The sequence below is a fragment of the Trichomycterus rosablanca genome, chromosome 23, assembly GCF_030014385.1.
Source record: "Trichomycterus rosablanca isolate fTriRos1 chromosome 23, fTriRos1.hap1, whole genome shotgun sequence".
NCBI classification, from domain to species: domain Eukaryota; kingdom Metazoa; phylum Chordata; class Actinopteri; order Siluriformes; family Trichomycteridae; genus Trichomycterus; species Trichomycterus rosablanca.
The window spans coordinates 15,112,352-15,131,668 of record NC_086010.1 but is presented as its reverse complement, the minus strand read 5'-3'; the positions used below and the strand labels follow the sequence as shown (position 1 = coordinate 15,131,668).

General features: G+C 36.4%; 1 protein-coding gene across 1 annotated transcript; it reads right to left on the bottom strand.

Annotated features, from left to right (window-relative positions):
* On the bottom strand, nt 1-8,844 carry arxa (aristaless related homeobox a). Its single transcript, XM_062985679.1, has 5 exons — nt 8,667-8,844; nt 6,789-7,308; nt 5,366-5,411; nt 1,507-1,829; nt 1-1,033 (listed from the first exon to the last, which is right to left on the bottom strand). The coding sequence occupies exons 1-5, from the start codon at nt 8,842-8,844 to the stop codon at nt 766-768; spliced, it is 1,335 nt and encodes a 444-aa protein (XP_062841749.1). The 3' UTR covers nt 1-765.
* Between the last annotated feature and the right edge of the window lie 10,473 nt (nt 8,845-19,317).

Below are 19,317 nucleotides of genomic sequence, written 5' to 3'. Positions count from 1 at the left end.
CTTTATTTTTATAAAACAATTCACATGGTTCCACTTTTCTGATTCATTTATTCGTATTGTATCTGGCCACGCCAAAAAGCCAAGAGTCTCTTATTGAACAGCATCGTCCTGTCATGGATCGTGTTGTCCATGGCATAAATAATATTCTACAAACCTAAGATTTCATAAAATTAACATAAGTTGAGCTCTACTTGGAAACATTCATACAATACTACATCGAGGTTTATCTTTTTTTTTTTTTTAAATGTACACAGCTCTTTTTTAAGTGTCGTTTCCAACAAATCTTTACAGTGCTCTATGTATTTACAAACAACAAGCAATAGTTTAAATCTGAACTCCACATTTTTAGTGGGAGAAACAAAGTCAATGTTAATTTCGCCCTAAAGATCATAAACATAAAAGTAGAAGAAACACCTAGAATGAGTTCTCACAATGCTTAGTGGTTGAATTCAGTGGTGTTGAGTTTTGGCAGGTTTTAGCAGTTCGCTTTGGCATATTGACCCCTCCTCTGTTCTTTGTGTGTCTCACAGAGGAGCGATTCTTGGATTCGTGACGGCTGTCAAAAGTTACAGTGGACTGGGTTTTACTAAGCGCGATCTTGCTGGCATGCCGTTCGGTGGCATGGCTACATGGCAGACAGTTCCAAGAAATGTCCAGTAGGTAGGTGCTGTAACAGTGCATCATGACTCCAGTGCTTGCACAGTTTGCCTTTGATTTTGGTCATGCTTTTTTCAGTTAGGTGGTTATAGTGGGGAAAAAAATGCTTCAGCAGACCTCCTTTCCCGTGGCACTGGTGGGCAGGATGTTCAGCTGGGTGATCTGTGCAGAGTGTTCTTTAGCTTTAAGACGGAGAGCAGCGATGCTGGATGCCCGGCGGTCAGCAGCCATGGAGGATGTGGCGGGCGATGAGGAGGAGGAAGGGTCCGGCATGCCTGCGGACGGCTGCACCGGACCTTCTGCTGGGGGTGTTGTTTGGCGCAGGAGAGCAGCGGCCGTGGAAGCGCTGGTCAGGGGGCCCATACTGGAGAAAAGTCTAAGGACAGAAGCTTTGGTCAGGATAGTATTGGAAACACCTTTCATAAGGCTCGTCAGCGCTTTTCAGTATTACTCTTGTATTTTTCTACTATTATTGTGTTAGTTACCCTGGAACAATTACTATGGGGAGTCATTTCAACACAATTCCCAGGAGGTAAATAAATGTGGAACATATTCCTCCCAATTTGCACCACCTTGTGCTGGCCGAGTAGGGCAGCAGACTAGCACCTGCCCCATCCTACACCAGTGTTCGGCTCTCACGGTACAGAGTCCTGTTATGCACTATGTGTTCCTATATGTATCCTATACGCACTGGCACCTTGACCATACAACAGGGGTCGCTAATACAGCAGCAATAGAAAGAAACCCTATCTGACCTCCAAAATGATTACATTTGCTGCATAAGCATGTAGGTCCCAATACAAGTTCCAGTCTTCAACAGATTAACCATGTTCAATCCTGCCAGCTTACCTTCCAAAAGTGGGCCCGATGAAGGCTGGATGGCGGAACATGGCGGTGCCCAGGAAGGTGCTTAACCCGAGAGGCGTGGCAGGTGGCAGGGCTGAGCTGTTGTGCGGCGGCGCCAGACCGGGGAACGCCGCGGCCGCAGCAGCAGCGGTCCAAGCCGACTCCAGGGCCGGATGAGGGTGAGGAGCAAACGGTGCTCCTTCTAGGTAGTGACTCAAGGGGTGAGCTGCGGCGAGGGGTCCGGGGAAGGGCAGACCCGGCGGGTGGGTCTGAATTCCTGCCTTTTCCCGTTTTCTCCACTTCGCTCTGCGGTTCTGGAACCACACCTGGAGACAGAATACAGGTTTCAATATACAGTCAATACTACCAAAAAAAATATCATCTAAAAAAACAGACAAACAGTGCATTAGTTGTTAATTGTATTTGTTGTTCGTGTTGAACTTGGTCTGACAATACTGTTGCGGGCTCGATTTGTATTCTGCATGCTCGTCCGAGCCCGACACTGTTATCTTTGTGCAATATTTGCTTCGCTTTAATGAGGTGACAAATAGGCGGAAAGTCAAGGGTAATTACGTGACCCTGGGCCCACTCCCTCATGGTCCGTTGGGCTAACTTTGCTAATTAAAAATCTGGTTCAGGCTGCCCATAAATGGATGGAGCGTGGTAATTAATCACCGTGTTCACAAAGGATTTCGCAATAACGCCTTCGACGGAGGCCAATGACAAATGAAAAGGTATTTAACTTTCCCACGGCTGCTTTAGCCACCTTGCAGGACTGTCAGTGCTGGTGTGTGTGTGTTAGAGCACCAGGACTTGCAGACAAGCCAGCTTTCAAGTCTCCCTCAACTAAGTCTCCGTGTCTATGTATGAGGACAGTGTCAACAACCTCTAACCCAACACACGCCCCCCTCCATACACGTTCCAACCTCTTTTGCATGAAAGGCCCCTGGGGAATTTATGAGTTTTATCACCTCCTGATCGAGCCCATTAAGTGATTTGTTCATCGCCAGGCCTAAACAGACATCTGTTGTTTTATGTTGGGAATAGCCCTGCCATCCATGTGTTTGTACTGTCTCTTTGGTTATGGGACTTGGGGCTTGATCATACAAGCCAGGATTTGAATAGGCAGGATTGGATGGGAGAAGAAGGAAAGGGGGGGGGCGGCAAACACCTTTAATAGTCTCACTCGTTCCAAGTGCAAAGCATCGGATCAATGCTGGTCTATTGCAATCACAAAATGGGAAATCAAATAGCATTATCCTCGCACCCTCCTCCTCCTCCCCTCCTCGCACCGGGCGATGAGAATTCAAACACCATTTTCTCGCTACAATAGCAGTGTTTGCTCTGGCGCTAAGTGCGCTTTTACGAACCGAGCGCGTCCGCGTAATTGCCGTTAAAACGCTCGCTCCATTGCATGTAATAACTTTCGATAACAGGAGAGATCTCCGGCGTGACGTGTGGAGTCGTTTAACAAAGTTAAAGGCTACACTTTCAAATGAAATTAAATATAGACCATTAGCCCTATATAGCACACGTCGCTTAGCAGAGCTGCCAGAATTCCGAGGGAAATTTTTAACTCTGCAATATGACAAGTAGCTCAACTGACATCTGGCTGTAGCTTATCAAATGTAATTAACTACAACTGCATATATTACATGCATAAAAAACTGTGAGAGCAAAAATCTATCAAAAGTGTTTTTGTGTCGAAATGATCATTGTGCATATTTTAATAAAGCCTCAGTGCTGTGAAATGTACATTTCATTCAAAGTAAGATGGTTTGTTTGTTTGTTTGTTTGTTTGTTTGTTTTACACCCTTCGGTTACACCCACAACAGATCCATCGGTTCACAAGGTTATATCGAACACAGTCATGGACAATTTGGTATCTTCAATTCGCCTCACGCATGTCTTTGGACTGTGGGAGGAAACCGGAGCACCCGCAGTAAACCCACGCAGACACGGGGAGAACATGCAAACTCCGAACCCAGGACCTTCTCAAAGCAAGATGGTAAAAGCACAATCCATTAATATATTTGGAGAGTTTTAACAATATTTATTGTGCTTATTGTGCTGCCACAATAATACTGAATCAGGTATATATATATATATATCTATATCAGAATTTGGAATCAGGTTTATTGGCCAAGTATGTGGATACACACAGGGAATTTGTTTCCGGCTGATGGTGTCTCTCTAGTATTAGTACAGTGTAGTATACATTAGTAGTATACAAGCAATGTATACATTAAACATTAAACACAAAAATATACAAAGTATAAGATTATATACAGGCAATATGCAGATATGTAATTTAGCAGCATGTGGAATATTTACAAAACAGTAAAGTGCACAGCACAATGAGTACTACAGTGTAGTCAATTGGCAGCAGGTGAATATTTTTGATATATATATATATATATATATATATATATATATATATATATATATATATATATATATATGGATTAGGCTGTTCATCTTTACATACTTTACATGCATCAAACATTCTATTTATACTTTATTTATTTATACTTTATATTCATATTAATCATAGACATATGTTTACTGATATTCTCTGTTTTTTGCACAATGCTACTATTTGCACGTCTGGTAGATGTTAACTACATTTCGTTGCCTTGTACCTGTACTGAGCAATGACAATAAAGTTGAATCTCTCTATCTATCTATCTATCTATCTATCTATCTATCTATCTATCTATCTATCTATCTATCTATCTATCTATCTATCTATCTATCTATCTATCTATCTATCTATCTATCTGAAGTGTATCTGTATTGTGATTGTACATATGTATTATATGTACATACTTGTATATATATATATATATATATATATATATATATATATATATATATATATATATATATATACACACATACAAGTATGTGTATTGTGATTGTACATATGTATTAGGAAGTAGGATAAAGCAGTATATACAATCAGTCCAATAGAGAAGTGTGCAAGGTGCAACGCTTCATTTACATATACACAGGCATATGTATGTGTGCAAATGAGAGTATGTGCAGTAATATGACGCAATAATCAGTTTATTTTGTTTAATAAGCCTTATTTGTCAGAAATAGTAATTAACGTGTGCTGATAAATACACAGGCTTAACGAAATCCAAAGTGAAGCAGTCTAAATTAGTGGTTCTGTCCTGCATCAGGACCCACAATGGTCTGCCATTATTTCAGACCTAAAAGCAGAACAAATTGTACCCTTCAAATTTATTTTAGCGAATTGACAGTTTAATAATAGTTTTGCGTTAACCCACATGCAGGCTGCAGCCTGTCTGATATTATTTACTATTGCAGCACAATTCCTCCTGTCGCACCAATCAAGTTGCATTGTTTTAAAAGCCTGAGCAAAATCAGCTCCATTACATGCACGTTTTTATATGCAAACTATATATGCATATACTATATTTAACAATGTACATGTTGCAGTAGTGTAACTAGAGTGTATATTAAATCGGTGGCCAGCTGATCATGCATCAGGACCCACAAGTGTTGCTTTTTATTAATTATACAATATTAACAGCTTAGTAGTGGCACATTAACTAAACGACTGTTTCGTTTTATTTTATATAAATAATATAATACAAATCTGAAGTGTTTCATAATTCCATAAAATTCATCTGTGGTTTGCTTATTGCGCATGCCAAATGATACTGTACTCTACACCAGGTTTTCAGCTGATTTTGCCTCGACACAAAAGCACCTTAAAATTCCAATGTATTTTTAAAAATGTCTACATACACATGCGTTTATCAGTAACACATAACATGCTATAACGAGTACCAGTGAACAGATTAACAGAAGAAATAGAAAGGCGCATTACCTGGACGCGCGCCTCGGTCAGGTCCAGCCGCATGGCGAGCTCCTCTCTAAAACACGCGTAACACAACGAGAAGAAATGTAAGAAAAAATGTGATGTTCCTAAAATAATGTAAATAAATCGAATAAAAATAGTTAGGTTTGCTTGTATATTATGACATCATTCAAATAATACCCATAAAAATAAATGAAATTAAGTAACCAGTGTTAAATCATTGTGAATAGCCATAATGAGCCGCAAAATTACGCACATATTAACCGCTGTAAGACTAAGTGCAGCATAAAAATAAAGCGTTTTTTTCCTGGGTGTCAAATACTTTTGTAGCTGATTTGCTTAGAACAATATGACAGCATAAGTTATTTCATATTTACTACATTCTAAAAACAGTCTATTTCGATTGTTAGATCATTTTATTAAATAAAAACTACATGAATTAGAACATCTGGATGGAGTAGTCTAGTCTAAATGAATTTAATATTTACATTATATGTATTATTATTATTATTATTATTATTATTATTATTATTATTATTTCATTTAAGATTAAATATGTTTTATTTTATACACCCTGTTGTCACTCCTAACAAAACCAATTTGTATTAACAATTTGTACTGTGCTACAGATCAGCCACAAACCTTCAATACCTGAAGCAATAATATTCTCGAAATAACATTTTTAATAACAGTCAACAGGGCTACAACAAACTGCACAAATTGTAAACAATATATGCACATTATTGAAAGCATCATCTCTATGTTTTATTTCAAGTTAATTGACGCATTATACAATTTACATGTTATTTTTTTTAATTCCAGAAAAATACAAAATACAGGTGTTAATTTAAATTAGTTGTACTACCTTATATCAGGTATATATTGTTTATTTTTTATTATTTTTATTTTTTATGTATTACTCTGAAATTCTATGTAAATAGAGTATATATACATAAAGGATATATATGTATTATAATATATAATAACAGCCAAATGTTGCCATTTAATATTGTCATTTCTGTGATGCCAACAATTGCATTTCATATTATACATTCAGTGGATTATTTTGTAAATGTACTTCTGTAGGTCTTTAGTATGCAAAAGAGTATGCTTTATTTAATAATGTTTCTTTTATTATTATTATTATTATTATTATTATTATTATTATTATGTTCAAGTCCCTAAATTTAGTCTACACGCTCCAAACTGCCTTAATCTGTTAAAATTAAATGGACTGCTAAAATTAAATTAATTACAGTACATTAAAACAAAATAGTTTAGTCTTTATTATCCATGTTTTTAAAATCCTAACACCTGACGCACTATAGGAGCGCACTGATGGATTCAGGATTGCATTTTTTTTCTTCAGACTGGGTTCAAATGGTAAAATTCCCCAAACACTGAGTGGTGTGATCGTGTTTGTGTTGTATACCTGGTAAACACGTCGGGGTAGTGTGTTTTCTGGAAGGCCCTCTCCAGTTCTTCTAGCTGGTAGCTGGTGAACGTGGTCCTGTATCTGCGCTGTTTGCGCTTCATCATGCCCTCCTCCGAGTCGCTGCCCGCCGACAGACACACGCTGTCCTCCCCGTCCTTCACGTCGCCGTCATTGCGCGGACTCTGCTCGTCTTTAGGGGACAGACCATGTTCCCCACATGCTTCCTCTTCCTCCTCCTCTTTTACCGATTCCTCTTCGAATTTCAGCGCGTTGAGCTCGGCTAGCTCCTGGGCCTGGCACTCCGGACTGCGGCTCGCGTTCTCCCGGTACGATTTGCTCCGGCTGATGCTGACCTGTGGAGCCTGGCTGATCTTTAGACTCTCACAGCCCATCTCTAACTTTTCCTGCTCATGATAAGCTCTACTGGTGTCCAAAAATTTTGCCCCGGGTCCGTAGAGACGGCGCAGTTTGGGCGGCAGGTGCATGTCCGAGTCGAAGGAGTTTTCTTTAGTAGATACTGAAATAAAATGAAATATTAAAATTATAAAATGATCTAAACATTATTGTTGAATTTTTAGGGTATAACACAGCAGAAAAAATATTATTAGTTTTTATTGTTTACATTAAGCCCATCTAAACAGACAGAATGTTTTGATAGGGTTAAATAATGCCTAATAGCTTTTCTTTAATCAATTTAACACAATTTATATTTATAATAATGTGCACATATTATTTTTTATTTTTTTTATTTTTTATTTAATCTGTAATTTAGCAACCACAGCTGTAGCAATTGCATGTTACCACTGACAATAATTTAAACATGTGTCCCTGTACATAAATTAGTAGGTCCAACAAGTGTCTGGAGATTTCCATGCTATTTTAAATAGATTTTTATAATTATTTTCATATAGATGGCTCTTCAGTGTAACATTACCAAACCATCAAGCAGCAACCATATATATACTGTATATATATATATATATATATATATATATATATATATATATATATATATATATATATATATATATATATACTGGATTTGCTAAGCTTATAGGCTTAATAATAGTCAACGTCACCAGGATTTTGACACGAAACACTTATATTTAAACCTACATATTTAAATTAATACACCTTTGGCTACCACAGACAATAATTTCAAGACATTTTTTAGAATAGCCAAAATTGTTAATTCATAAAGATTTAAATACAGTTTTTTTTTTCATTTTATTAAAAAAGCAAACAAAAATGAAGTATTGGTACAGACATAGGCCTATGTGATTTCGTAATTTGTCAGGACAGTATTAAAACTTATTCTGTTTTATTCTAACCTTGATAGAATGGACTTTACAGTCCATAATTAAAGTTCTTTGCTGCATAATAGAATTGTGCCTGTTTCCATCCACAGTTTAAAAGCTGGTTTAGTAACCATTTGGTGCCACAATCAACTAAGGAAACATTTACAGTATTAGCAGATTGTTGTCTGATTTTAATAACAGCTTGAAACTTCCTAGGACAAACTCTAGTATTAGTAGTACCCAAAGTTTAGTTTAGGTTTAACCTTCTATAGACCCACTATGATCTAAAACTATACTATGGCTATTGTAGCCTCAATGTATTTATTTCAAACAGGGCCTCTTGGTTTTATTCCTGCAGGGCCAAAATCCATTGCAGATTTGTGTGTTTTTTCTGTCCAGACACTTGGACACTTGGTTCAGTGATCAGAAGAAATCACTGAAGTTGACCAAGTGCTGGACCCTGGGTTTCCAGTACTGCAACTTGGAAATACACAGTTCACTGTGTGTTGTTCACTGTGTGTTAACACACATTTCTTGACTTGTCCCCCAGTTCAGTTAAAAAAGAACCAGTTCTTACCTTCTGAAGGCTGTTCGTGGTCAGCTCGCACTGGTAAACTTTGCGTGCCCAGCAGTCTGACTTTACACGGACTCCTCCTGCCCAGTATACTCTCAATACAGTAAGAGGAGAGCACGGTGGGAGACTTGCTCTTACATTCGCTCCTCTCATGAAGCTCGTCTTCGAACTGACTGCTCATTTTCACCAATTACTCTCTGTCTCTGATCCGCCGGCTGAAGTTTAGCGCAAACAGAGCCGCGCACTGCTGCCTGCGTCTGGAAACCGAGTGTGTGTGTGTGTGTGTTAGTGTGAGTGTGAATGTGCGGGTGCGTGTCCGTGTCCGTGTCAGTAATGATAAAGTGTGCAGCTCGGAGCCGCTGCAGCTCCGCACTTCGTTCTGCCGCACTGACGTCGAGCCTCGATCTGATTGGTTCCCGCGGGGAAAAAAAGGGGGCTCTTTAGTTTTCCCATTACAGTTCATTCGGCCCCAGGGACACTTTACACAGATTAATTTACTAAAGCGATGCACTCAACTGCTACCAAGTATAGATTCAAATCAGGATAAAATAACAGTAACGGCTATAAATAAAACCTTTAAATCACGCGTCAGGTTATATTCTGTGCACAAATTAAAACTGGATGTGGTCGCTTAGTATTTCTCTATAATAATAAATAATAATAACAATAATAACAGGAAAAAAAAAAAAACAGAAATAAATAAATCAATCTGTTGATTTGATTTAGTTTAATAATATTAAATATCGTAATATATTATATTTATTTATATATATATTATTTATTTACGTAAATAAATAAACAATAATAACAACAAACATTATTATTATTGTTATTATTATTGTTATTATTGTTATTGTTATTGTTATTGTTATTATTATTGTTATTATTATTATTATTATTGGTAATGCTATTATTATGCAACGTATATAAGAAATATAAAAAACATACTCAAAATAAAACATTGACATAGTTTTTCATCGATTATTGATCCGCTTTATCGTAGTCAGGGTCGCGGTGGGCAAGACACGCGGACACCCGGACAACAACCAACGTTCCTTCCAGACAGTGAAAAAAAGCAAGAATAGAACCCAGATAATTAAACATAAATCTAGAAGTAATTTTAATAAAAAAATGTGTGTGTGTGTGTGTATATATATATACTAATATACTAATATATTTTATTATGTATGACAAAAATATATTTGTAATAAAAATGACGTTTAAAATAAATATTTAAAATGGGGAAAAATGTTAAGAAAATTATTGATAATAATAAAATAATAATAATAATAATAATAATAATAATAATAATAATACTTATTATTATTATTATTATTTGCTTTATCCAGTATTTAATTACTTATTTATAGGACCGCATACTTCTCATTTTTTGAATGTTGCAAATACTACAAGTTCCAATTCGAATATTTCCACCCTGCAACTAAAATGTCTCATACATTGCCAGATTATACTTTTTTAAAACACAGACCATATAAAGTGGATCATTTCTGATTTGGAAGAAGCCTTAGATACCCCCCCCCCCCCCCCCCCCCCCCCCCCCATCCTCCATGCCCTAATTGACTGTTCTCTCCGTGATGGCTGGAGTAATCAGATCTGAGCTTGAGCTGGCTGAAGGTGCGGATAATGGGCAGCAGGTAACCGGGACTCAGAGGCCTGAAGAGGTAGATTAAGGAGTCTATTTAACCTGCTGCGGATGGCATGACCCCCATCATGAAAGGATCGTTTTCAGAATCCAATCCCAAAACTTCAACAAGCGGCAATTTACTCCCTTTTTTTTCAGGGCCATGTGTGGATCTGGATAACTCTGGATGTTAGTGCTTGTGAAGAGACACATCAAATAACCAGACAAAGAGAAAACACACATTGGCAATCCTGTATGACCTTAATTTGATGTGCACAGGTGATTATTACACTGCACTGCAGACGAAGGGCCATGGTGCTGAAACGAATTGGTGTAAATGTTGCAGGCTTTTTTTTTGCGCACAACAACAGCAGGCAGTCGATCTTTCATTTACAATTATCCACCAGCAATTGTAATTAATATCTAGCAACAGGCAGCCACATGTGTGTGTGTGTGCCACAAATACACGCCTGGTCTAAACTTCTAGGGCAGCTGTAAAGGAGATCAACAGACTAATGACAATAATAACAATATATAACTTTTTTTTTTTCCTTTTGGTCCCAAACAGGCGCTCAATTCAGACCCGTATTTAAAGTCGCTATGTAATTTAGGGCCACAATTTGATTCATTTATACGCACTCTGTTATTAACCCAAGAAAAGAAATGTCAGGGACTATTACCGCCAGCAGGATATCCGCGCTTTGTTTAAATGCACTAATTACACGCACACACGTTTGAGCGAAAAAGGCGCAATTTTCACATATTCATGCAGTTTTCAGGGGCTATTTAGCGCCGGGCGCGCGGGCCGCTCGCGTGTTAGTGCGGGTGCCCGTCACTCCGCGCGCTCCTGCATTTAGCCGATGCTACCGCGTGTCATATTTTCCCAACAAGCCCAAATTGATAATTTCCAAAACAATCTGCTGTTGTACGGTGTGTGCATACAGACCAGAATGGAGCCTCCAAACGGACTGGGCTGGATCTCATGTCAGTCTTGGAATTTTAATGATTTCTGGAACTGTTCTCTTCTGTGACCGAATTAGCTGGTAACAGGTGGTGGTGTAAAATGTTTTTCACCCTCTGATTTAACCTTGTCATTAGCCTCATCATTCCTCATTACTAATTATGATTGATTGAAGCTGGTGACTCCTTTGTGCGCATATAAATAGGGCTAGTTTGCCGACAGCCCATAGGACTGGGACAGTGGTAGCCTAGTGGATAGAGTTTTGGAATATCAATTGAAATTGAGGGCCAGTGTTGGGCAAACCTCTCAGCTCCAGGAGCGCAGTGTAATAGCTGACCCTGCGCTCTGACCCCAGCACTGTACACCTGTGTATGTATATATGACAAATAAAGGCATTCTATTCTACCTAAAACAACTTTGCTATGATTTGAAGACTGGAACATCATCAACACTGTCCAGAATCAAGTGAGCTTATGCCTTTGTTTTTTTTGTCCATGTGATTAACAACAAACTTCAGGAGCTTTAAGGTGCCGATGTGGACAGTATCACCTCTATTCCAGAACCTTCCACCTCATGTACACTTACATATTTCTGAACAATCACAAGAACTATTTTTTTTCCCAACAAATAGGTGTGTGTGTGTTCCCTAGTCACAGCAAACTAACACTTGCAAATATCATTGAAATTCCAAGCCATAATTCTTACCTCATACAAGTGTATGTAAACACTTAAATGGTCTCAGTGGCATTTGAAAATGATCGATATCAAACGGAGGGGACCAGCAAAATCCAGCCATTCAGCTCAAGGAGGGATTGTACTTTCCTAAGAGGCATGTAAAGAGGGGTATTAATTTGTGAGATTTTTCTAGAGGCCAACATATTTATATATAATAATAATAATAATAATAATAACAAAATAAATATAATAATATTATGAATAATAATGGGCTAACAACAACAACAATAATAATAATAATAACATAAAATATAATAATATTATTATTAATAATAATGGACTAAAAACAACAACAATCATAATAACAAAAATACCAATACCAATAATATTTATATATAATAATAATAATAATAATAATAACAAAATAAATATAATAATATTATGAATAATAATGGGCTAACAACAACAACAATAATAATAATAATAACATAAAATATAATAATATTATTATTAATAATAATGGACTAAAAACAACAACAATAATAATAACAATAATAATAATAATAATAATAGGCTAACAATAATAATAATAATAATAATAATAATAATAATAATAATAATAATAGTAATAATAATAATAATAATAATAATAAGCTAACAACAATAATAATAATAATAATAATAACATAAATATAATAATAATATTATTAATAATAATGGGCTAACAACAACAACAACAACAACAACAATAATAATAATAATAATAATAATAACAAAAATACCAATAATAATAATAATAATAATAACAGAAATACCAATAATAATAATAATAATAATAATAATAGGCTAACAACAACAACAACAATAATAATAATAATAATAATAACAAAAATACAAATAATAAAAATAATAAAAATAAGTCAATATAAAATATATTACTGACTGCAGTCCATTTGTTTCTCTACATACTGTTTTAGCCAATAAATAAATATAATCAATATAAATCACAAAGCTGTTCGGTTACATGAATCAAAATGAGTAAATTCTCGGACTCTTATGTCGGCTCACCAAAATGATTCGATTCAGATTCCCTTTATTGTACCTACTATGCATATAATGTGAACGTTTACCCCTTAAAAACAGGACGCATGATTCTGCAATACATGCCCTATTTTAATTGTGCTCTTGCCCCTTTAACAGTCTCTTCACGTTCCTGCTGTCAGTCATGTTTGCATACATGAAAGAAGAGAACAACACACCTAACAGAGGTGCTGGATATGATTGCTTGTTAATCTTTCAAATCTTCGAGCTTCAGCCAAAATGACTGACAAGTATTTTAAGTGCTCGTGTTGATCCAGCTCTGAACAACTAAACCCTGTGTGATTTTATTAAGGTTTATTAGTGTAATAGGTGGGGTCAATGTTCCCGATTTAGCAGTAGTATTTTTTAAGAGCATGACTTTGGGGGCACAGTGAAGGAGATAAATGTGTTTGTTTTGATAAAAAACTGACAGAATAGCTGACTGTACAATTTAACACGTTACATAGTCTACATGGCTTTGTTCTACATGGCTTTGTTTCTATTCTTACTAGATTTTGCTGTAAATAATACATTTAAATTTGTTTCCATGTTTAATGTTTTCCATAAAATGTATTATAAAATTAAACACATGTATAATAATAATAATAATAATAATAATAATAATAATAATAATAATAATAATAATAATAATAATAATAATGTCTTACACTCAAAAATATATCTTTTACAATAATAATACTAAAAGCACAACCAATAAAACTATGGATTTTAAAATGATATGCATTTTAGAATAAACTAAACAAGCCAATAGATCAGAGACAAGATTTCATTTCATTTATAGCATATCAAAATTATTGTTTTTTTGTTTTAAAAATTCCTAAATTGTGCCCTGTTCTGTTCTCTATATATGCTTAAATACAATTAAATAATGCAATTTTGTCATACAAAATAAAGCTTTTAAATTACAACATTTTGCAAAAAGGTGGCTTTATTTTTTTCCTTAACAATGTCCACACAAATTAAAATCTCAAACCTGTAGTATTTTGACAGAATACAGCTTGCTATGTAGAAAAAAGTCAATTGTTGTTGACAGTAATGGTGCAGTAAGTATAGATCAGTAGCCTGTAAAAATTGAATTATATTGCGTTCCTTAAAAAAACAAACCCCAGAATGTATAATAATAATAGCAATAATAATAATAATATTAATATTAATAATAATAGTAATATTAATAATAACAATAACAATAATAATAAGGATGATAATAATAATATTAGTAATAATAATAACAACAACAATAATAATAACAATAACAATATTACAAATAATAATAATTATTATGATAATAATAGTAATAATAATAATAATAACAACAACAAAAACAATATTACAGATAATAATAATAATGATAATAATAACAATAACAATAATAACAACATTGCAGATAATAATAATAATGATGATAATAATAGTAATAATAATAACATTAACAATAATAATAATAACAATAACAGTAATAATAATAATAACAATACCAATAATAATAATAACAATAACAATATTACAGCTAATAATTATAATAGTAATAATAATAATAATAATAATAATCATCATAATAATAATAATAGTAATAATAGTGATAATAATAATAATAATAACAACAATAACAATATTACAGATAATAATAATAATAGTAATAATAATGATAATAATCACAATTGTGTATTTTTATTTAGTGAAGCCAATTGCATGCACTGACCAATTTCAAAAGTACCAAATTAATCTGGAGGATTTTAATGACTCTCATCATTTGCACACTTCTCTGCTCGGTGTTTCTTCTCATTGCCATGGTCCCAGGTGCAATTTTTCTGTGTGGAGTTTGCAGTTTCCTCCAATGTACCATGTAAGTGAACTGGTTATTGAAAACTATGTACTATTAAACTAGGTATTATTAAGAGTGTGATTGATGTTTTATAAAAAAAGTGCTTGTCCATGTTGTTTTCCGGCCTTATGCTGGACAGGCTTACTGGACTCTTTGGATAGCTGTTAAGGGGTCTTTTTGAGATGCATTTTGTAAAACAACCCTAAAAGTGATCTCAATCTTCTTTACTCTACTGATGGCTGCTTCTCTCTTGTGTGGAGTCAGCTAAGCTGTTAAGTCTATTTGCTCAGTGATCACCAACCATACTCCTGGTGATCAATCAGATTTCAGCTCCAGCACTAATCCAGCCGAGCCAATCAAGTAGGTATTAGTGGGCAGATTAGGGTCAGAATTAATTCTGTGAAGTAGATCGGTCTAGAAACAGGGTTAGAGATGACTTTTTCATGTGGCGCCCTCTTCTGGTGGCTCTGAATGCAACACGTGTTGGAAATGAACTCCTTTGCATTGCACATTGCATAAGTTTTGGTAAATACTGGTAATGCCCATTGTTGTGCAGAGCTTCCAACATCTGATCCAGTCTATTCAAAAGAGAATCAAATACAGTATTGTCATGGCTTTAGTAGACCATGTTTGTGTTCTCCTAGATCTAAAGATATGGTTAAACCAAAAGTAGCATGTGACAATAGTTCTAATAAGGCAGTTTTCTGTCCCCTGTGGACAAAGTAATGTCCATAAAGACAAGGTTTAATAATAGAGCCCTGGCCTTTACCCCACTGAACAGTTGTGGATAATTGAAATAATTCATTTCAAACCAGGCTGTCTTACAATGTCTAGAAAAGCTGGCCCAGAAGAGTCGAGCCTCTTAATTTTCAAGGTTTTGGAATGGGACGTCCATATGCATGGGTCAACAAACATTTGGCTATCAATCAATCTACACCTAACCACTCAAATCAAAAGTAAAAGATGTTTTAGAGGTTTAAAAACATTAAAAACACATTAAACCCCCCCTATTTGTTTTATTTATGAAAGTATTGAGATGTTTTCCTGGGGCACTCCAAATTGTGGTCAGGTTGAATCTTTGAGATGTGTCTTGAACTCAACTGGAGTCCTCTATTCGCAATCTGAACTGATTGGACATAGTTTGGAAAGGCCTTCACCTGGACGGCACCCACTATTTATAATGCATTGTCAAGACAGAAACCAAGCCCTCAAGTCCAAGGAACTGTCTGTGGATCAAACATAGATCTGGGTAAGGAGAAAAACAATACTGAAGGCTTGGAGTCTTCCCAGGACCACAGTGACCTCAAATAAATTGAATAAAGTGGAAGAAACTTGGCATAACTTTGAACCTTTCTAGAATTGGATGTCTAGGCACCTAAATTCCTAAATTGTGCCCTGTTCTATTCTCTATATATGGTTAAATACAATTAAATAGTGCAATTTTGTCATACAAAATAAAGCTTTTAAACAAAAACTAAATAAATTTTTGTTGACAGTAACGGTGAAGTACATTAGTAGCCTAAAACAAATTGGGAAAATATAACTTGAGTTATATTGCACAGTTGTGTTCCTTAAAATAACTCCAGAATGTATAGTAATAATAATAATAATAATAATAATAATAATAATAATAATAACAATAATAATAATAATAATAACAACAATAATAATAATAATAATAGTAATAATAATAATAATAATAACAACAACAATAATAATAATAATAATAACAACAACAATAATAATAATAACAATAATAGTAATAATAATAATAATAACAACAACAATAATAATAATAACAATAATAGTAATAATAATAATAATAATAACTATAATAACAATAACAATAATAGTAAAAATAATAATAATAGCAATAATAATAATAATAATAGTAATAACAACAACCCAGGTGGCACAGCGGGATATTCTGTTAGCACACCAGCACCAACGTCTTGGTTCGAAACTCGGTGTTGCCACCGGTCGGCTGGGCGCCATCTGGCGGGCATAATTGGCAGTGCCTGCAGCAGATACTAATTGGCCACCGTATCTGCAGGGTGGGGGCCGGACTATGTGTGGGTGGGTGGGTCTTCATACGCTGTGCAAGGACCCTGATTGGCGGAAGAGACGTGCTCTCCTTGAATGCAATCTGGTTGTCTGGCTAAATTGGGCATCTGGGCAAGAAGGACCTTGGGAGCACTTGTTGGATTCATAACCATCTCTTCAGCTCTCCACAAATCAGAGTTAAATCCTAATGAACGTCTGTAGAAAGACCTGCTGATTGCAGTTTACAGATGCTTACCATCAGATCTGACAAAGCTTGAGATGAAGCCATGAAGAAAGGGATAAACTGCCTAAATCTAGGTGTGTAAAGCTGGTAAAGATGTAGCCAAGAAGCTGCCGAATGGGTTTCAAATACTGATTAAAGAGCTTTTATCCAAAGCGACTTACAGTACTGTGACAGTATATATTGTCTAAGCAATTTAGGGTTAAGGGCCTTGCTCAAGGGTCCAACAGTGGCAACCTAGCTGTGGTGGGGCTCGAACCAGCGACCTTTTCGATTACTAGTCCAATACCTTAACCGCTAGGTACAGCAATCCTACAAATCAGAACTCATGTTCTCATGACTCTGTATTCAAATAAAGTTAATCCGCTCAAAACTTATGAAGCATATTAGCGATTCAGCTTGCGCTATTTCCGCACGGATGAGAGGAAATGAAGGGAATATACAGTGTATCACAAAAGTGAGTACACCCCTCACATTTCTGCAGATATTTAAGTATATCTTTTCATGGGACAACACTGACAAAATGACACTTTGACACAATGAAAAGTAGTCTGTGTGCAGCTTATATAACAGTGTAAATTTATTCTTCCCTCAAAATAACTCAATATACAGCCATTAATGTCTAAACCACCGGCAACAAAAGTGAGTACACCCCTTAGTGAAAGTTCCTGAAGTGTCAATATTTTGTGTGGCCACCATTATTTCCCAGAACTGCCTTAACTCTCCTGGGCATGGAGTTTGCCAGAGCTTCACAGATTACCACTGGAATGCTTTTCCACTCCTCCATGACGACATCACGGAGCTGGCGGATATTCGAGACTTTGCGCTCCTCCACCTTCCGCTTGAGGATGCCCCAAAGATGTTCTATTGGGTTTAGGTCTGGAGACATGCTTGGCCAGTCCATCACCTTTACCCTCAGCCTCTTCAATAAAGCAGTGGTCGTCTTAGAGGCGTGTTTGGGGTCATTATCATGCTGGAACACTGCCCTGCGACCCAGTTTCCGGAGGGAGGGGATCATGCTCTGCTTCAGTATTTCACAGTACATATTGGAGTTCATGTGTTCCTCAATGAAATGTAACTCCCCAACACCTGCTGCACCCATGCAGCCCCAGACCATGGCATTCCCACCACCATGCTTGACTGTAGGCATGACACACTTATCTTTGTACTCCTCACCTGATTGCCGCCACACATGCTTGAGACCATCTGAACCAAACAAATTAATCTTGGTCTCATCAGACCATAGGACATGGTTCCAGTAATCCATGTCCTTTGTTGACATGTCTTCAGCAAACTGTTTGCGGGCTTTCTTGTGTAGAGACTTCAGAAGAGGCTTCCTTCTGGGGTGACAGCCATGCAGACCAATTTGATGTAGTGTGCGGCGTATGGTCTGAGCACTGACAGGCTGACCCCCCACCTTTTCAATCTCTGCAGCAATGCTGACAGCACTCCTGCGCCTATCTTTCAAAGACAGCAGTTGGATGTGACGCTGAGCACGTGCACTCAGCTTCTTTGGATGACCAACGCGAGGTCTGTTCTGAGTGGACCCTGCTCTTTTAAAACGCTGGATGATCTTGGCCACTGTGCTGCAGCTCAGTTTCAGGGTGTTGGCAATCTTCTTGTAGCCTTGGCCATCTTCATGTAGCGCAACAATTCGTCTTTTAAGATCCTCAGAGAGTTCTTTGCCATGAGGTGCCATGTTGGAACTTTCAGTGACCAGTATGAGAGAGTGTGAGAGCTGTACTACTAAATTGAACACACCTGCTCCCTATGCACACCTGAGACCTAGTAACACTAACAAATCACATGACATTTTGGAGGGAAAATGACAAGCAGTGCTCAATTTGGACATTTAGGGGTGTAGTCTCTTAGGGGTGTACTCACTTTTGTTGCCGGTGGTTTAGACATTAATGGCTGTATATTGAGTTATTTTGAGGGAAGAATAAATTTACACTGTTATATAAGCTGCACACAGACTACTTTTCATTGTGTCAAAGTGTCATTTTGTCAGTGTTGTCCCATGAAAAGATATACTTAAATATCTGCAGAAATGTGAGGGGTGTACTCACTTTTGTGATACACTGTAACGGTGGACGTAATGTTGGGTGGTTATTAACCGCTTCATTTAGGGATTTTCCAACAGTCTGACCGACTGCTCCGTGTCTTCAG